Here is a 19,467-nt window from a genome sequence, read left to right as displayed (position 1 = left end):
AACGTTGTGTGTGTACTTTGTGTGTGGGTTTTCCCTATCCTACGCCTCCTTTTAATATGATTCTGCCTACTGCCGATTTTTTTTTTTCTGGCATGTCGTTAACAACTTGAAGGAGCTGCGGTTTACATTTTTGGGGCCAACCTTGCAGATAAGGATCATTAATGACAACACAGTCTGGATGCCTGAACAGGAGCTGAGATGCTGAGATGCTGAGATGTCAAGCTAGCCTTCCATGTCCTAAACAAGCCAGTATCTGCTACTGTTAGGGGTGATTAGATGAGTGTATGAATCTGTTCCACACCTCAGTTAAGGTACCCCTGCCGTGTATAACATGTAGCTCTCCCAGTAGTGTAACATGTAGCTCTCCCGATGTTGTCCCACCACAACTACTATGGGCAAAATAACCAATGGCAAGAAATTATGAGATGAGTTGTTAAACAGCCAAGTTGATCACCCCCTGCTGTTGTTTAGTCGTTTAGTTGTGTCCAACTCTTCGTGACCCCATGGAGCAGAGCACGCCAGGCCCTCCTGTCTTCCACTTCCTCTCGGAGTTGGGTCAAATTCATGTTGGTCGCTTCGATGACCCTGTCCAGCCATTTCATCCTCAGTCATCCCCTTCTCCTCTTGCCATCACACTTTCCCAACATCAGGGTCTTTTCCAGGGAGTCTTCTCATCAGATGGCCAAAGTACTGGAGCCTCAGCTTCAGGATCTGTCCTTCCAGTGAGTACTCAGGCTTGATTTCCTTCAGAATGGATAGGTTTGATCTCCTTGCAGTCCAGGGGGACTCTCAAGAGCCTCCTCCAGCACTCACTCCCTAGTTTAACTTAAATGCCACTGATTTTCTCACCCTGAAACTTGAGATCCTTTAACCAAAGATGCTGGGAATTTGATCCCAGGTATCTCCTGTGCAAAGCTCTGTCCAAAGCCTTAGCCAGGGTTTAGAAAAGAGATTTTTGGGCTGGAATGCACAGAATCCCCAGCCACCATGAGCAATCCTGAACATTTTCTTCCCACCTCTACTATAGACAATAAAACGATAAACAGTACTGGCCCACCAGAGTGGAATATTCAGTGAAAACAGGCAGTGCAAAGTAAGATTAGGAACACATCGGTAAAAATGCTTGGCAATAGAAATGACTATAAAAGATAATAAACCATTTTAGACATATTGCTTTGGAGGTATTTGTCCATATCCCCCGACACATACACACCAGTTTTGCGTATGACCATGACATCTAAGAAAGGGAGTTGGCCCTCTATTTCTTTTTCCATGGTGAATTGTATATTTGGGTGGATGCTGTTGAGATGGTTTAGAAATTCTTCCAGTTTTTCTTCGCCGTGATTCTAAATTGCGAAGACTGTCGGCGCAAAGGGTTCCAAAGCCAGGGCCTGTTTTTCAAAATGCTCCATGTAGAAGTTTGCTATAACCAGGCTGAGGGGTCTCCCCTTGGCCACTCCATCTGTCTGTTCTTATAACTCATTATCCCACTGAAAGTAGCTGGTCGTTAGGCAGTGTTGGAAAAGGGCCTTGATGTCTCCTGGAAAGATCTGCTGGAGGAGTGTCAAGGTGTCCTTTATCAGTACCTTGGTGAATAGGGATGCTACATCAAAGCTGATCTGTCTGTCCCTGGGGTTGAGTTTTAGGGTGCTGATCTTGCTTACAAAACGCCCTGAGTCTTTGATGTAGGATGAGGTTTGTCCAATGTGGGTCTGTAGGAGAGTGGCTAGGTATTTTGCTAATACATATGTCAGGGAGCCGATGGCACTTACAATGGGCCTGAGTGGGATTGAGTCCATGTGGATTTTGGGGAGTCCGTATCGTCTTGGCGGGAGAGCTTCTGTCTTGCAGATTTAAGGAATGTTAAACATCGGAGTCCTCTCCAGCGAAGGGGGTGATTAGCCTACATTGCTGTGAAATTGCCATGTTGCTGAGGATGCAGCTAATTGAGTAGTGAGGGGTGGGAGGGAGTTCCCGAGTTGAAAAGCAACTCATTAACCTAGCAAAAAGAAAAGAGATCGCATAATATGAAAGATCTGAAAAGGAAGCAACAGCCGAGAGGGTTTTGGAGACTTGCTCGTTGCCAATTTCTTTCATATCTTTTCTGGACAGGTTTTCACAGTTCTGCTCGCCATGGTGAGCCTTCTGTCACCTCCTGGTGAGTCGCAGACAGAAGGCTTTTTTTCTCCAGTTTGGATTTAAAATGAGGTCAAAGACTCCTGGTCTTATACCTAGTGAGGGTGCAATCCGGCGGTGAGAAAAGATTATGTCTGATTACACTAGAAAGGGTCATGCGCCTGGGAGCATCTCCTTTAAACCAACCCATCTGTTCAGGAATCATTCTAGCTCAGCCCAAAAAACATTCATCTTGGGCATGGACTAGGATCGGTCTTGAGCAGTGGTTCTCAAACCGGGGTCCCAAATGTTCTTGGACTGCAGTTCCCAGAAGCCTTTACCACTTGCTGTGCTAGCCGGGGTTTCTGGGAGTTGCAGTCCAAGAACATCTGGAGTCATTTGAGAACCACTGCTCTAGAGTATGATTACCTTTGGGTTCTGGGGATGTCAGGAGATTGCTGGCACCCAACCATGCCACAAGGAGTCCAAAATCCAAGTTGTTTGCCCATCCAATGGCACCCTTAATCATATCAAAGAAAAGGAGGGAGGGAATAAGAGCAGGTGAACCAACAGGTAGACCACTCCTGGGAGGTGTAGACCAACAGCATGACTTCCAAAACTGGGACTTTCTCATCTGTGGTCATTCCCATATTGGATCCCCAGATTTTCTTGGACTACAACTCCCAGAAGCTTTTACCACTAGCTGTGCTGGCCAGGATTTCTGGGAGCTGTTAAGCAAGGCAGCTTAAAGGGTTTCCACCATTTCCACCCCATTGGTTGTCCACCCAGGCGCACAATTCAGGTTTCTCACAGGGAAGTAAGAGTGCATTTGGAACCCTCGGGAAGTGGTTAGGTGTGCTCTATTTCATGGTGACCACACAACACCTGGGGAAATGCGCTACGTGCATGACACCTTCCCTCTCAGAAATCCCCATCTGGGAGAAGATTTTTAATGATTCATTTCCAGATTAAAATGGCTAACAGTAAGCAAACCAGCATAACAACCACAACAGCCTCTGGTTTGCAATCAGCCGAGGTGTTGATCCTCTGGAGGGATGCCTCTGAAATTACCTGTACCTGTGAATTTCCAGAAATTTGGCACACCCAAAGTTGTGCCGTTCTGCCATTGTCAGCATTGCAGCTTCTGTGTTTATGGTTTGGGTAACTCAGCCTTCAGTTTTCATAGAAACAAACTGAACTGCCCAATCATTTTACTGAGTGGCAGGAAAACAGGTTGGAAAGAACAAGAGATGAAAAGTCACAGCCCAAAGTCTGACATTTGACTTGCCATCAGCAAAGGCCATCTTTGTAAATGTTGTGTGGGAAGGCAGTGTCGTTATTGGGTAGATGTCAGCCAGGAACTGGGGAACTTCTCTGGCTCCATCACAGCTCAGAATCTTAGATTGGATGCTTCCTCAAACTGGCAAAGGGAAAGTCTGGGGATAGTGTGCAGGAAGGCAGCAGGTTGGTTGGTTGGTTGGTTGGTTGGTTGGTTGGTTGGTTGGTTGGTTGGTTGGTTGGTTGGTTGGTTGGTTGGTTGGTTGGTTGGTTGGTTGGTTGGTTGGTTGGTTGGTTGGTTGGTTGGTTGGTTGGTTGGTTGGTTGGTTGGTTGGTTGGGTTGGGTTGGTTGGTTGGTTGGTTGGTAAAACAGACAAAAGAGAAAGAGAAAATGGTCTCAATAACTCACTCCGAGTCACTTGTAGGAAAAAGTATTAAATGTTTCATTAGTTCCAATAGTAAAACAGATCAACAGCAAGCAAGTAAACAGACTGACTGCTTCCAACAGACTAGAGAGAGAGAAAGAGCAGCACAGAGCAGAGAGGCAGGGCTCTTCTTGAATTCAGAGGCAGGGAACAACTATTGCTAGAGAGATTGACAATCACCCGAGCCTAGAAAGGTCCCAGCCAGCTGCACCAACTAGAGACAGCATGCATGGTTGCAAAAACTCCAACAGTGGATACCCTTAAAGGTTGTTTCTAGAGCAAAGCAAAAGCATCACTACTGTTCTTTAACCTTACAGAGGAGATAGATTGGGATATTTTGGGGGGGGGGGGTTAAGACCAAGTGATCTGCCAGTATTCACCCTAACCTTCCCAGTTCTTAAAGTGAAACAGCTCAAGGAAAAATGAACAGCTGACGGAGCTGCCCCTTGGGTTTAGTGAAGCATATGTTGGGTTTGCTCTGAGCTTCCCACTTTCTCCTTTAATGAATTTATTCCACTGACGATCCACCCATGCTCGCTCATTAGAGAGGGGCTTGTCGACCTCAGAAGCAAAACCATGGCCCTCCTACGGCCCAAGAAGAAGGGGTAAAAAGACAGCAGAAGAAAAACTTAGCCAGAAAGGATGTATTCCTTAGAGAGTGAGGTGGGGGGGGGACGTCTGCTCCATATGCGTTCTTCTAATTAACGGGCATTGTTCCTAGCTAGGTTTGGAAATAATTGGAAGCGCTCGTACAAGGATGGGAAATTTGCCAGATGAAGAGGGAGGAAAACTGCTTTTGTGGCAGGAAGATAGAGCGAGTCCTTTCTTCCTTCACTTCAAGCTAAGGAGCTTGAAAAGGTTGACAGAATTCTTGTTCACTTGATCGGACTACACCAGGGTACCCAACCTTGGGTCACCCAGATGTTCTTGGAGTACAACTCCCAGAAATCCTGGCCAGCCCAACTTGTGGTGAAAAAGCTTCTGGGGAATTTTAGTCCATGCTGCCTTGTGGGCTTTTGAAAGAGAAAAGCAGAGCAAAAACGTTTGAGATAAATAAATAAATAATGGAACAAGACTGTTAGGGGGATAGACCAATGATGGGAAAGGAGGTCTGCGGACACCACCTGGAGAGGAAAAGACAGGAACACAGTATTGTGCACTTCCTGTGCCGTTTGATCTGTTCCAATAGCTATCATTTAACTCTCAGATTTTATGATGCTTTTTGCTGCTTTTTCAACTGTCTTGCCTTGATGAGTAAGATGTTCATGTAGGCTCAGATCCATCAGATCCTAGAAGTTGGTTGGTTGGTTGGTTGGTTGGTTGGTTGGTTGGTTGGTTGGTTGGTTGGTTGGTTGGTTGGTTGGTTGGTTGGTTGGTTGGTTGGTTGGTTGGTTGGTTGGTTGGTTGGTTGGTTGGTTGGTTGGTTGGTTGGTTGGTTGGTTGGTTGGTTGGTTGGTGGGGTGGGGTGGGGTGGGGTGGGGTGGGTTGGGTTGGGTTGGATTGGTTGGTTTGGTTTGGTTTGGTTGGTTTGGTTGGTTTGGTTTTGGGGTTTTGGGGTTTTGGGGTTTTGGGGTTTTGGGGTTTTAGATTTTAGGCTGGAGACTGGGACAACCTCCTAGGGTTGTTGTCAGGATAAGAGGAGGGAAGGAGATACCCAGAGATCAGCTGGAGCTCCTTGGAAAGGAGGCAAGCCGAGTGGGCTAGTGGTTCCCATGCGAGTAGGGCAGGGAACCCGTTCTGGGTTTTAGCCGGAACTTTAAAAGAGCTGCCCAGAGTGCGGTGTATAGTTCTGCTAACCCATAACATAAGGGAAGGGAAGTGCTGATTTATTAGAGGCAGGGAGCTTTTGACATGAATGGGAGTGTGCATCTACATACAGCTGGTCATTCTGAATTGGTAGAGTCTGCTCCCGATCCTAGTGTCTCATTCTGCAGGAGGGGTCCATTGGCTCTTAACGCGGATCCGTGGGAGCTGTGTGATACAGCTCAGCTCAGCAAAATAACAAAATGTCACCGAGGTTGGGACAACAAGCCCATTTAACACTGGCTGAGCAGCGGGAAGCATGGCTCTAAGGTTACCTTCTCCTTTTCCTTTGAAGGATGAAAGCTTTTCTCTCTCTCTCTGCCACCCTTTCCTCTTTTTCTTTTTCCCAACAAACGTATATAGCTGGGCATCCAAAACAGCGGGAAACCTGGAAAGGGAAAATGGGGGGCGGGGGCGACATTAAACCAAGCAATTTGAAAATTAAGCATTTTCATTAAGGCTTTCCCTTTTTTTAAAAAAAAAGTTACAGAGCCTTGGGCTATCCGAGCGCTTTATTTGAACTGCATCCTGGTGGGAAATGGATTTTTTTTAAAAAAATTCAGTTTCAGAGTGGGAAATGTTATTAATGAACCGTACATACCGTGATGTGTGTCCCTATGTATGAGCAAGAGGAGAGATCCACAAAATATTCAGTTTTAAATAAGCAAGAGATTGCGGCAAAATAATACAAGTGTGTGTGTGTTTTTCCCAGTAATACAGATTTATATCTAAATAAATGGTGTCAAACGGATCCGGAATGATGAAGGAATAAGAGAAAACATGCTTCAGTGCAGGAGCCAGGATCTGTATCGAAGGCGTTCTCAAAGGCCACCTTTCCGTGTGGGCGTGGCCGAAGTCAAGGGGGAGATGCGGCACTTTGTGGCAGTTTGTCTATTGGCCGAGCAGGAGTTCGGCCCTTTAAAGTCCCGCCTCCTCCAGCAGGTGCACACTCAATGGCAGCATCTGGGGGAGGCGGGGCAGAGAACTCAAGCTGCTGCCTCCGATTGGGCACCTGCCAGAGCAGGTGGGACTTTCAAGTGCCAAACATCAGTTTGGCCAATAAACAAACTGCCACAAACCGCCTAACCGGCAGTTCATGACCATTTCTAGCTTTAAACCTCTGGTGCCTCCAGAATTTCTGGACTTCAGCTCCAAAGATCCTTGACAAACTAGGTAAATCATTTATTTCCTTCTCCAAGGCAAGAATGAAAAATTTGAAATGTTTTATCTCTACTCAGCAAAATTACCATATTTTTCCATGTATAAGACTACAATTTTGTCTAAAATCTTTAGACTAAAAACTGAGGGTCGCCTTATACACGGAAGTAAGCTGAGGAAAGAACAAAAATAAGTGGAGGGGAAAGCAGGGATCAAAGCTTTGATCCCTGCTTTCCCCTCCACTTGCTAAGCCCCACTTAGATTTCTTAATTTTGGGTTAGAAAAGTGGGGGGGGGGTCTTATACATGGGGGCGTCTTATACATGGAAAAATATACTATGCATACATTCAGGCAATTTTTGCTCATAAGCACCTTTTTAAGGGGGAAAAATTGCAGAACTGTTTCTGTAACAGAAACCTCACACTTCTTACAAAACACAGGCGTTTTCATGCAAAACGGAAGGATTTGGACGTGTGACTGTGTACTGACTTTGTAACTAAAAGGAACTAGCTACAAGCAGTTATTCACAGGTAACTCTAGCTAGTTACTCCCAAGCTCTGAAAGCAAACCTGTTCAACCTTCTGCGTGACAGCCCTTCAGAGAGTTAAAGACAGCTATTAAAGTGAACGGCGTTTACTTACAATAAATTAAGCACAGGACCGAGTTTCAGATGTCATCATTATTTCCCTGGAGGAGCTGTTTTCGAGCTTAAACCAGCTGTCGGCTCAGCACCAAACAGCACGGCAGGATCCTGCCCCAGCTGTGTTTTCCATCGTAAGCAACATAATGCGAGGTCTTGAAGAAAAGGGGAAAGAAAATAAATTCGGAACATTTCTGCCATGCCGGCAGTTCTGACTTCTTTCTTCTTTTCTGAGCTTCAAAACAATAGTGGTGGGCTTTTCTGAAAACTTCTTAGCATTCAGCAATAACGCTGGAAAATTTGGAAAGATTGTTCTTTTATACGTTGCATCCATTTCATTTCTAGGGGGAAATTGGGAACTTTTCAAATTGGTAGATAATCCTTGTGCATATCAAATAGTTTGCAGACATGGGGGAAAAACAGGTCTGTGCCACATTAGTGGGTGCATCAAACACAAAGCATTCTGGATCCAGACAGTGCTGTGAAGTGGGAAGAGTTCTGCATCCCAGGATGGAGGAAGACCAACATTCTGTCTAACTTGCCCAATATTGCGAGAAGAGAAATGACTTCCATGCTATTGCAAAGGCCAGGTTGGACTACTGTAATCCACCTGACCCGGAGCGGCCCTTGAAGACATCCCCAATGCAAACTCATGACCTGATTCATTTTGTTTCAGTCTAACAAGGCCTCCCAAAACTCTTCTTTATATATATCCCTTAGAGAAGGGATTTGAATCTAGGTCTACATTGGGTTGAAGTACAGGGACTCTACTCATTAGACCACACTGTCTCTAGGGATGTGGAAAACATCTCTTCCACACCTGCGCATATTCCTGTTGCATCACATGATCATGTAACTGGAAGGATTATGCGCACAGCCTGAGTGGGAAGCTATGGTTTTCTCAGTGGGCTGTCGTAGGTGTGAACGGGTGCACAGTCAATGGTTGGCTAATTGTGAAGACTTGCACAACTGTTGCGGAATGTTTCACAACCAGCTTTTCCTTGCCGGATTTCAAAAGATGGACACTTTCACAGACTAGAGATGGTTGAATGTTCCCGATACGCTCCGCCGGCAGTCAAATGAGTCTCTGCAACAACATGCGCAAGATTCCTTAACGATCAGAGGACAAACGATTCCAGCTCTGTCGTTGGGGTGCAAACCAAATTACAACCTGCCAAACTTTGGCAAGTCAATCGGCCGACGTTAGGTGGCATGTCGGAGACGATTTCTCAGGAGCCATCAGGAACAAATTGAATGTCTAATTTCTGTCACAGCTACTTAGCTATGCAAAGGGATAAGTAATTGCCTTGTGAAGGATCTGATGGGGAACGACCAGGCTGGCTTTTCGAGCATCCTAGCACAGTGGCTCCCAGCCTTGGGTCCCCAGACGTGCATGGACTCAAACTCCCAGAAGCCTACACTGCTGGCTGTGCTGGCCAGGATTTCTGGGAGTTGCAGTCCATGAATATTGGATTCAACCAAGGTTGGGAAGCACTGTTCTAGCATGATGGAAGAGCCCTCTTACCGAGGGCTTACGCGATTGACATTTTTTTTGAATGGAGTGGCTGCTTAATGGGATCAGGAAAGTGGAAGAAGCAAGTGGGTCAAAAAGAAGGGTTGCAAATGGAGGAGGTGGTGCCTGGCAACACCCCCAGCATCCTCCATGTAGACTGGGGGATGATGGAAGATGTAGTCCCAAATAAAAATGAAAAATGTGTTTCTATGCCCTGCCACTTTAGATTTTTAATACAAAAATCCATTTGCGTCCAAGCTGGGTTATCCTGGTTGCTGTTTCCATGTCCTAAAATTGACTTCAGAACGATGGGTTGTCCTGTCCCAACAGATCCGCAGGGTGTCACTGAGATCCAAGGCAGCCACGGCTTCTGTTTTCACCTGACATTGATGGCCGACATTCATCATCCCAAACAGCGGGCTTAATGGGGGCATTGACTATATTAAAAGACCAGATCAATTGCAGCAGTTCGATAGTTCAATATGTCTTGGCTACCAATAAAGAAAGTGGATGGCTTCACGTCAGTCACCACCGAAAGATCTGTCTCCTCCAGAGACGGAAAGTAGAAATATCGGTGCTTTTACCAAGAATGCCTTCAGCTTCCCAGAAGTGTACCTCTGTAGAAGGCATAGAATCTATATGTTGAGTAAGCAGCCAGTGGTTGGTTATTCTGGGAACAACTGCCTCTGCCTGTTAAGGAAGAGTAATCTATTCTGCATTCTCCATCTCTCCTGAGAATTTGCATGGAAGCTGTCCTTGGTCCTGAAATGTCTTATTCCGAACCCTTTTCAGTCCAGCAATGTCCCTAGGGCTGTATAGCTGCCAACATCCGGTTTAGGCTGAGATTGACTCGGCCCAGATCAGGTAGTGAAGTTCAGGGTCAAGTGGGGCTTTGAACCTGGCTCTTTCCAGCCTTCTTCTGATATCTGAGCCCCCCACCACCACACACTTTCAACCGCACAGTCTCTTCCCTCTGGCCAGGCAGTTGAGTTGGCAATGGACCTCACCCTAACACAGCCAGGCTCCAACAGCATAAACGCATGCCCAGATCTGTCAGACAATAACATCCATCGCAACCCATGACTATGCTAGCTGAGGATGATGGGATGTAGAGTCCAGTGGATCTGCAGGGCGCCGCCTTGCAGGTTGAAAAATGCTACACCAAACTTCTTCCCTTATGCACCATATGCAACCAGATCAAACTTTGGAAGTAACTTATTTGCAATAACAAGATGGCACCACCATGCCGCCATGAACACACTCAAACTCATCTAGAGAGCTAGTTACTTGAAAATACATTACTATTTTCTCAGTAACTCTACATTAGCAAGAGATTGCTTCTGTGCTGTAATTGTGCCCCATGAGTTAATGTTCTAGTTCACATTGTGGGATACTCACAATTTTTGGACAAGCCCCAAAAGCCCCGATCATCGGCTATGCTACCTTGCGCTTCTGGGAATTTGTAGTCTAAGAATGAAGTTCGGGGAGTGAAGACAGAGGCTTTAAAATACTTTAACTTCCAGATGTTAAAATGTTCTTTGATGGGTATATTCCCGTACCAAATTCGTTTCTTGCTCTCTAAAGCATTACATGTTCATGTTTCTTTTTTCCCCTTTTTTTCATCCCAAGTGGGAGCAACTCAGCTGAGCCTCTTTGCTCACTTCCCTCCTCCAACAGTAAGGAAGAAAATTAAAGGTGGAGGGGGTACTCCTGAGACTTACCCATCCGCTTGCGCTGTAATCAAATGTGTTTTCATAGCCGGGTGGGAAAATTAAATGTCAGCGCCAGGATGCCATGAAGGTCATCCGATTCCATTACTTAAAGTAATGTGCACAGATCCATTCTGACACTTCCATTTGTTAATGAGGAGCAGGGACATTCAATCAGGAATCCTGACACATACATGTAAATAAGAGAAGGCGGTGAAGGTAGAAGCGGAGAGTCCTTATGTTATATTTAGTGATGGACACAAACCTCCTAGTTTGGCGGTTCGGGTCGGTTCGTCCTTTGGACAAAAAGGTTTTGGGTGGTTCCCCTCCCCGCCTCCTCTGATGAGCACCTGTTTGGAGGATATGGGGCAAGGGAGCTGGGGCACTGCCCCTATGTGGGTGCCCACCAGAGGAAGCAGAAGTGGGAACCACCAAACCCCTGTTCATCCAAGGGACGAGCCAGCAGTTCCTGCCTGTCTCTAGTCATATTAAATGGATCTCTCTCTTCCCTCCCCCCCCCCTTTCTTTCCTTTTTACCAGGACTGGCTGACAAAATTTGGCTACCTTCCCCCTCCGGATCCTGTCACGGGACGGCTGCAAACCCAAGAAGAGTTGGCCAAAGCAATCATGGCGATGCAACAGTTTGGAGGTCTGGAAGCCACCGGGATTCTAGGTAAGGGGCGAATCATGGATGGGAGGAAAACCAACTGTTTCAGACACCCATAGCAAGCAAAGTCTGGAGGCGGCGGGAGGGCCTCTTGGCTTCAGATGACAAGCCCCATGTCCTTAGCTAGTTCTTGGGGGATGATGGAGCTTGTAGTCCAAAGCATCTGATGGACACTACCCTAGATTGGACACATTCATTGTTTGGACCATTTTTTAAACAAGATCCCAGCTGAAATGGACTGGCCAAATTTCATTTCTGGGGCAAAGCAAAAGGGATTCCAAAACACATCTCAGAATATATGGGAAAACAGGCAGGGGGGAGAATGGTCTTCCAGGGTCGGTGCCTCCATCTTAGAACCAGGCTGAATCTCTCTCGGGGGTGGGGGTGGTCACTGGCCCCCCATGCATGAAACGTTCTGCCCGTCAAGATCCGGACGCCAAGGAACACGGCACCCCTTCCTTCAGCTCCCTTCAGGCGAGGACGGGCCCCTGTGTGCGTGTGCAAGAACCACACGGCTCCGCTTGCCACCTCCAAGAAGCAATTACATGGCTCAGGTGTTTTGTCGCCCTGTGCGGTCGACAACCCAAGGCAGGCAATTATTTTGCCAGCCTCACGCACTCCTGCGGAGGCCTTCGGTGTGTCTCGGAGAGATTTCTGTATTTGTCTTTTCCACTTCTCCTGTCTCTCACCCTCACCTGAGACCTGGAAATAGCTGGTGGGTCTTCCCCTTTCTTTCTTTCTTTCTTTCTTTCTTTCTTTCTTTCTTTCTTTCTTTCTTTCTTTCTTTCTTTCTTTCTTTCTTTCTTTCTTTCTTCCTTCCTTCCTTCCTTCCTTCCTTCCTTCCTTCCTTCCTTCCTTCCTTCCTCTCTCTCTCTCTCTCTCCCCCTCCCTCCCTCCTTTCTTTCTTTCTACCTACCTACCTACCTACCTACCTACCTACCTACCTACCTACCTACCTACCTACCTACCTACCTACCTACCTACCTACCTACCTACATACATACATACATACATACATACATACATACATACATACATACATACATACATACATACATACATACCGTGACAGCCTTCTCACTAAAGGCTCTAAGAAACTGGCCTTAAATAAAGCTGAAATCCTATCACCTCCGCCACATACACACACACACTGTAACTGAAATTCCCTGTTTTTGTGGAACTTGATGACAGCAAAGAGATCAGAAGTGTTCTTTGGAAAGAGGAGGGTCTCCATCTCCTTGAAAGGTTCATCATCCTTACAAGTTGGGGTTAGACCTTGAGTTGAGTCCCACCTACAAACGAAAGCCTCTTCCGCCCTTCTTGTTGCCCTTTATCCTCTCTCTTCTTTTTATTTCTCTCTTGGACACTAGAGGCTTGTAATCAAGGTTCTGCTTAATTGCTGGCTTCGTAGGAGAGGGGGAGGGGAAGGGAGGGACCGAATTGAAAGAGGTGTCCAGCAAGAGAATTTGGGGGGGAGCTGAGCTGCCATCTGTACCAGCTGTAAAGCAGTGTAAATGGGTGCTCCAGATGTTGTTCAATGGCTCCGATGCTGTTCGGCTTCTGTTGCCCTTCACAATTAGCAACGTTGATCAAGGCTGATGGGGCTTATAGTACAGCCACATCAAGAGGACTGCATCACCCCCGCCCACCCCATTCATGGTTCAGGTTGCCAAACAAGTTGAAATGTTCAAATCTCCTTGTCTCATGATCGAGCTTAGGGGAATTTTAATTCTGTTTTATTCTGGAAATGTAGACGAAGCCACGTTGAAATTGATGAAGACTCCCCGGTGCTCTCTACCGGATCTTTCTGAACTGAAAGCGAGGAGGAGGAAGAAGCGGCATGCTCAACCAGTGACCAAGTGGAACAAAAGGAACTTATCTTGGAGGTAAGTAGTTAAACTACCTCCCCTGAAGGTGGACCCCAGTTGATAAAAGTCAGCCACGGCCACAACATACCATCCTGCTCATCACTTGTAAAAAGCCGGTGGCTTCCTTTAGTGAGTCAGTCGATCTCATATTGAGCCTTCCTCTTTTCCTGCTGCCTTCCATCTTTCCCAGCACGATGGTCTTTTCCAGAGAATCTGGCCTTCTCATGATGTGCCCAACATAGGGCAACCTCAACTTCAACATCTTTGCTTCCAGAAGTAATTCAGGCTTGATTTGATCTAGCAACCATTTTTTAAAATCTTTCTGGCCATCCAGCGCATGTGCAAAGCTCTCCTCCAGCACATACATACATACATACATACATACATACATACATACATACATACATACATACATACATACATACATACATACATACATACATACATACATACATACATACATACATACATACATACATACATACATACATACATACATACATACATACATACATACATACCCTGTTTCCCAGTTAAGTGAAACCCTGCCCTCCACCCTCATGCTGCATTGTGCAGCAACCAGAAGATGATGACATGACTGCAAAATAAAACATCCCCTGAAAATAAGCCCTAATGGGTTTTTTGGAGCAAAAATTAATATAAGACCCTGTAATAAATATATGGAGTCCTCCCACTGCTGAAGAGGCTGATCTGAATTCAAGCAGGAAGGCGATAAATGCAGGACTGGCATTTGATTTATTCCGTTGCCTGGAATTTTAACCACCATGTTCACCCGAGCCCTGTCTCCCTGGGGATAAGCTGTGGAGGAACTTTAGGGCACTGCGAAAACATCTCTCGCCTTGCGGGGAAACTCTGTGGGACTCACGGACGTAGCAACAGTGCCCTCTACTGCTCCTAGTAAAATCTGGATTTTAGAGAAGAAGAGAGGGAAAAAAACTCATGGGTCACTGGAGTACAGAATGAAAAGAGACCCTTAATTCAGGATTCGGAGTCTCCTGATGCTGTTGGACATGACAGCAAAGGCTCATGAGAAGAACTTTCTGGTGTTCTTAACAGCTGTGATGGATTTGCAGTGGTGGACATGACAACATGGCTTATCAAATGCCTCCTGCTTCTTAAACACTCATATACTTCAGACTCCTTGCCTCTAGATTTTTTTTTTATTCCTTCAAAAACAAATCTCCATCATTCTCTATTCTATGGGTTTGTCGACCGTGATGGTTCCAAAGTGATGGATTCCAGTTACAAGGAAGGAGATGTTGACTAAATGTTAGGAAGAACTTCCTGACCGCAGGAGCTGTTCTGTTATGGAATGGACCACACGGAACGGTGGTCGACTCTCCTCTTTTAGAGACTTCAGAAGAGGTTGGAAGACCATCTGCCAGACATGCTTTAGCAGTAGATGCTCTCCTTCCAGATGGGTTTTGGACTCAGTGAAAATCAAAAGCCTAAAAATGCCTAGCTGCCTTGCGTTCAGGGACTGTTCAATGGACAAGCACTGGATGGGTTATTTGTGTCCTTCTGAGTAATCAAGCAGCAACAAAGTAGCTTCCCAGTCTCTCCTTTTAGGTGGCACTGTGGAATGATGGTGCAGCTTGCTCGAGGCTGACAAGACATAACAACCTCCTCAGCCACATGCTCTTTGGATGAACTTCCTCGACCCTTTTTCCAAGGGGACAGTGGTGATTTGAACACTTGCTCCCTGGCTCCACAGCCAGGCACTCCAACACACTGAGGCACAACACTGCAGTGAGAATGATGAGAATTGTCTCTAAGCGTGCCCCAGCACATATAGTTTAGGCTGTATACTGATGGCCAGATGGACATCAAGAAGCATTTCTCCTCCTGGCATGACTCAATATGTCCAGCCATTCATGTTTTCTCCTTCCCTTCCATTTTTAACTTCCTTTTCTGCTTCTCTCTCCAATATATTTGGGCATTTGCCTAAAATTGGACATGGGTCAATAGGACGCAGAAACCTAATGAAGTTGATCCAGCAGGCACAGTGGGACCGAGGGAAAAGCATGGCCTGTCCCGTTACGCGTGGAGTCCGTGAGACATCCCATGCTAATGAGAAAAGCGAAGGACTAGTTTCACCTGCACTGTGCGATAACAGAGTGTCCACCCCATTCCACTCCTCCAGTGCGGTTTCATTAATTAGCACTCCTCACTTATGAATTTGTCCAAAGGGATGCGAGGGTGTTCCACAACTCCTCTCTTTGCCGCTGACCAAGATAACCGAATTCTCCGCCGTCGTATGTGCCGAAATAAAACGGAAGAAGTTTCCAGAAAAGTTTTTTCTCCTGGCTTTATCATGCCAGGACTCAACCGGCAGTGTTGACGATTACACAAGAGAGTCTCCGCGCTAATTGCCCTTCTTGTCAGCTGGCGGTTGTGATTTGTTCTTCGCTCGCACGCCAAAGAGTCTCTCCAGAGTCCAGTGTTGCTTCTCGGCTTGTTCGCCTTTGCTGGCTTCCCTGTCAAAATGTCCTCTTTTCCCCTCCCTCCTCTCCCTCTATCGGTCTGTCTTCAGGCTTCAAGGGCTCAGCAGGAGGCTGTTACTCTGTAGATAACACACACACACACACACACACACACACACACACACACACACACACTTCCCTTCCCCCCCAAAAAATCCATCGTTGTATAACATATATGTAGAATAAACTAACAGTGCTACAGAACGGTGCTTGACAGACTTATAATGGGTTCATATTATTTTCTTAACATGTTCTTATCAGACATACTGTAGTGACAGACAGGCAGACTTCTAACAGAAAGCACCTAGCAGATTACACAGACTATGTCTAAAAGAAAACAGATCTATCTACCTGACGGTAAACCCTTCAAACAATTATTGGCTAATGCCAGGCATAATTTAATAGGCTACATAAGTTCTAATATGTAAATTACACAACTCAATCATTCTGGACATACAGACATGCTGGGTTGCACACATATATTCCAACAGAAAGAGAAAGAGAGTGATAAAGTGATACAGCGCTAGAGTGATAGAAAATGAGATTGATAGCGTGCTTGACAGTCAGATAGTTGACAGAGCTGTAGGCTTCTAAAGGGATTCCAGAATTGTCTTCATCCACTCTATACCAAAGCATGAGATGGATGGATGGATGGATGGATGGATGGATGGATGGATGGATGGATGGATGGGTGGGTGGGTGGGTGGATGGATGGATGGGTGGATGGATGGGTGGGTGGATGGATGGATGGATGGATGGATGGATGGATGGATGGATGGATGGATGGATGGATGGATGGATGGATGGATGGATGGATGGATGGATGGATGGATGGATGGATGGATGGATGGATGGATGGATGGATGGATGGGAGGGTGGCAGAGTAGATGGATGGATGGATGGATGGATGGATGGATGGATGGATGGATGGATGGATGGATGGATGGATGGATGGATGGATGGATGGATGGATGGATGGATGGATGGATGATCAACCCAAGGGTGCTCAACCAATTACTGCCTGTGTTCTTTGATTCCAGGGTCCGAACTTTCCCTAAGGAATCTCACCTGGGCCATGACACAGTCCGTGCCCTTATATACTATGCCTTGAAGGTCTGGAGTGACATCACACCGCTGAACTTCCATGAAGTCGCAGGCAACAACGCTGACATCCAGATTGATTTCTCCAAAACAGACCACAACGACGGATACCCTTTCGATGGCCCCGGTGGCACGGTGGCCCACGCTTTTTTCCCAGGGGAACAGCATACTGCAGGAGACACGCATTTTGATGATGATGAATATTGGACTTTCCGATCAGCAGGTACGTTAGGGTCAGAGATCAGCAGAGATGCTTAGGGGTGCCCGGTTGTGCAAGGAGTGGGGCGCAGCTCCCTGTAAGAAGAGGTTTCAGTGGGTCAAATCTGGACAAAAGCAGGATCAAGGCAAGTGGGGCTAAAGCCACGGGGGAGCTGTCCATTGAATGGTTTGAGATTCGAAGGTGGTGATCCTTCATTCAGAAGCTAGGCAACAGCCCCCCTGCAGATGCTGAAAAACACGGATTGGAAAAAAACACTATTATAATAGCAAGTGCTATACATAGTGTTGTCTCCGGCTCCTTCTAGTGGCCAGTTCTGGTAATGACATCATGAAAATATATTTCTCTAATGAATGCGATACATAGCATGTTATCTGGCTCCTTCTAGTGGCCATTTCTGGTAACTTCATCATTAGAAATATATATTTATGGGAATATTTTTTAATTTTTTTTCTAGTTTCAGACAGTGGATAAGTGAATCAGTGAATACTGAGCCCATGGATTTGGGGGTTCTACCTTGCTATCAACAAGTAGGCCATAACATGAGATCCAAATAGAAGGAGATGTTGAACCACAACAACCAGACAACAAATGTGGATTGAAGTTGTTAAAATAGCAAAAACCAGGGAATAGACTCTCACTAAGCTGAAGAAGATATTTTAGCAGGAACCACAACACCAAAGAATTAAACTAAAGCTGAAGTTAAGGGAAAAACCCAGAAATATGTATTTATGTGTTTCCAATGTTTATTACCAGAACAGACCACTAGAGGCAACCTGAGACTATGTTACATGTAGGGTTTGCTCTTATCCGTTGTTTCTAGTATCCGCATGAGGGATTGGCACTGATCCCCCATGACTAATGTGATCCTATTGTCATTTTAAAGATAAATGAACAGAATAGACTGTAAATTCTGCATATATTAATATGTGTTTTCAGATACTCACGGAATGGACCTGTTTGCTGTGGCAGTCCATGAGTTTGGCCACGCCATTGGCTTAACCCACATCTCTGCCATCGAGTCTATCATGAGGCCGTACTATCAAGGCCCTGTTGGGGATCCCCTAAAATATGACCTGCCTTACGAAGACAAAGTCCGGATATGGCAGCTGTACGGTGAGCTGGTGTCTGTTTGCCCCCCAGTTGATGTAGTTCTTCCACATTCGCATTTTGCAGAGACCATTTGTGTGAATGGTGGAGATCTTGATCAGGAAAAGTGTCCCTCGTCTCACAGTCTCCTGAAATTTCTTTAAAATTTCTCATAACTCAGGGCTAGCCTAGAGAGGTAGGATACAAAGGATTTGGTTCACGGAGGTATACATCTGAGTCTTCTTGAGTATGTTCCAGATCCTTTCTCCAGACACACCACAGCTCCTGTAGACCTTCTCAAGCAAAGCACCAAAATTCGGATATTCCTTCCTGCCCAGGGGGAGCCAGTGTCCCCCTGGGCACCCGCAGGCACCTATCCAGTTGGTGGAAAATAAATCAGGTGATGTCAGGATGATGACTGACTGAGAAGCAAAGTCTTTTGTGAAATTGCATGGGATCGGCATACTGGAATCACTTGAATCTCTGTTGATGTTATCTCTGCTTAGCAGGTGTATAACAAGAGGGGGCAAATCCTCCACCTCTTCTCTAATCCCTCCTTGACTCTCCATGCAGGGGTTCGGGAGTCCGTGTCTCCCACGGCCAAGCCCGAAACTTCAAAAGCAGACGAGCACCCCCTGCTGCCCGATTTGCCAGAAAATCGCTCATCAGTCCCGTAAGTTGAAATTGGACCTCCACATGACGTATCCATGTCTTTCCATGGAGACTGGAAATAATATAGCATGCAGAAATGGTTTTCTTAAATCAGATTTTGGGTTTGAAATGTGGAATGGAATCTTTCTATTTATTTATTTGTTGGTTGGTTGGTTGGTTGGTTGGTTGGTTGGTTGGTTGGTTGGTTGGTTGGTTGGTTGGTTGGTTGGTTGGTTGGTTGGTTGGTTGGTTGGTTGGTTGGTTGGTTGGTTGGTTGGTTGGTTGGTTGGTTGGTTCGTTCGTTCGTTCGTTCGTTCGTTCGTTCGTTCGTTCGCTGGCTGGTTGGCTGGCTGGCTGCAGTGTTGGAGCACTCGCCACCTCTCGATGTAATCAATTCCATTGCCATTAACTTCAAATTCCCCAGAATAATCCACCCCTTTTTCTCATCAACTGGTCCTCACATTCTCAATAACTCACTCTGGGACATCAGTTGGGGAAAGAATCAAAAGGTGTTATTGATGTACAGTTGGACAGATAAAACAGCAAAGTGACAAACATGACTGCTTTTAGCAACAGGCTTCAACAGACTTATTGATTTCCAACAGATAACTGGGGAGGGGGGCTCAGAGCAGAGAGGCGGGGCTCTCTTTGGGAAGGAACAATTGGTTAGTGCTGGACAGATTGACTGTCACTCCAGCCCAGAAAGGTCCCTCTCAGCCACTCCTACTA

At 46.1% G+C, this 19,467-nt stretch overlaps 1 protein-coding gene across 1 annotated transcript in view; it reads left to right on the top strand.

Moving 5' to 3' along the window:
- The window catches only part of MMP17 (matrix metallopeptidase 17), a 78,480-nt gene that overhangs the window by 50,796 nt on the left and 8,217 nt on the right, over positions 1–19,467 (top strand). Inside the window, exons 2-6 of the mRNA XM_072983231.2 lie at positions 11,182–11,314; positions 13,062–13,194; positions 16,721–17,004; positions 17,938–18,114; positions 18,661–18,760. Of these exons, the coding sequence (XP_072839332.2) occupies positions 11,182–11,314; positions 13,062–13,194; positions 16,721–17,004; positions 17,938–18,114; positions 18,661–18,760 (827 nt within the window). The remainder of the gene's footprint in view (positions 1–11,181; positions 11,315–13,061; positions 13,195–16,720; positions 17,005–17,937; positions 18,115–18,660; positions 18,761–19,467) is intronic.

Source organism: Pogona vitticeps, chromosome 14, assembly GCF_051106095.1.
Source record: "Pogona vitticeps strain Pit_001003342236 chromosome 14, PviZW2.1, whole genome shotgun sequence".
In the NCBI taxonomy this organism is placed as follows: Eukaryota; Metazoa; Chordata; class Lepidosauria; order Squamata; family Agamidae; genus Pogona; species Pogona vitticeps.
The sequence above is the reverse complement of the archived record's forward strand: the minus strand, read 5'-3'. Positions and strand labels throughout refer to the sequence as shown.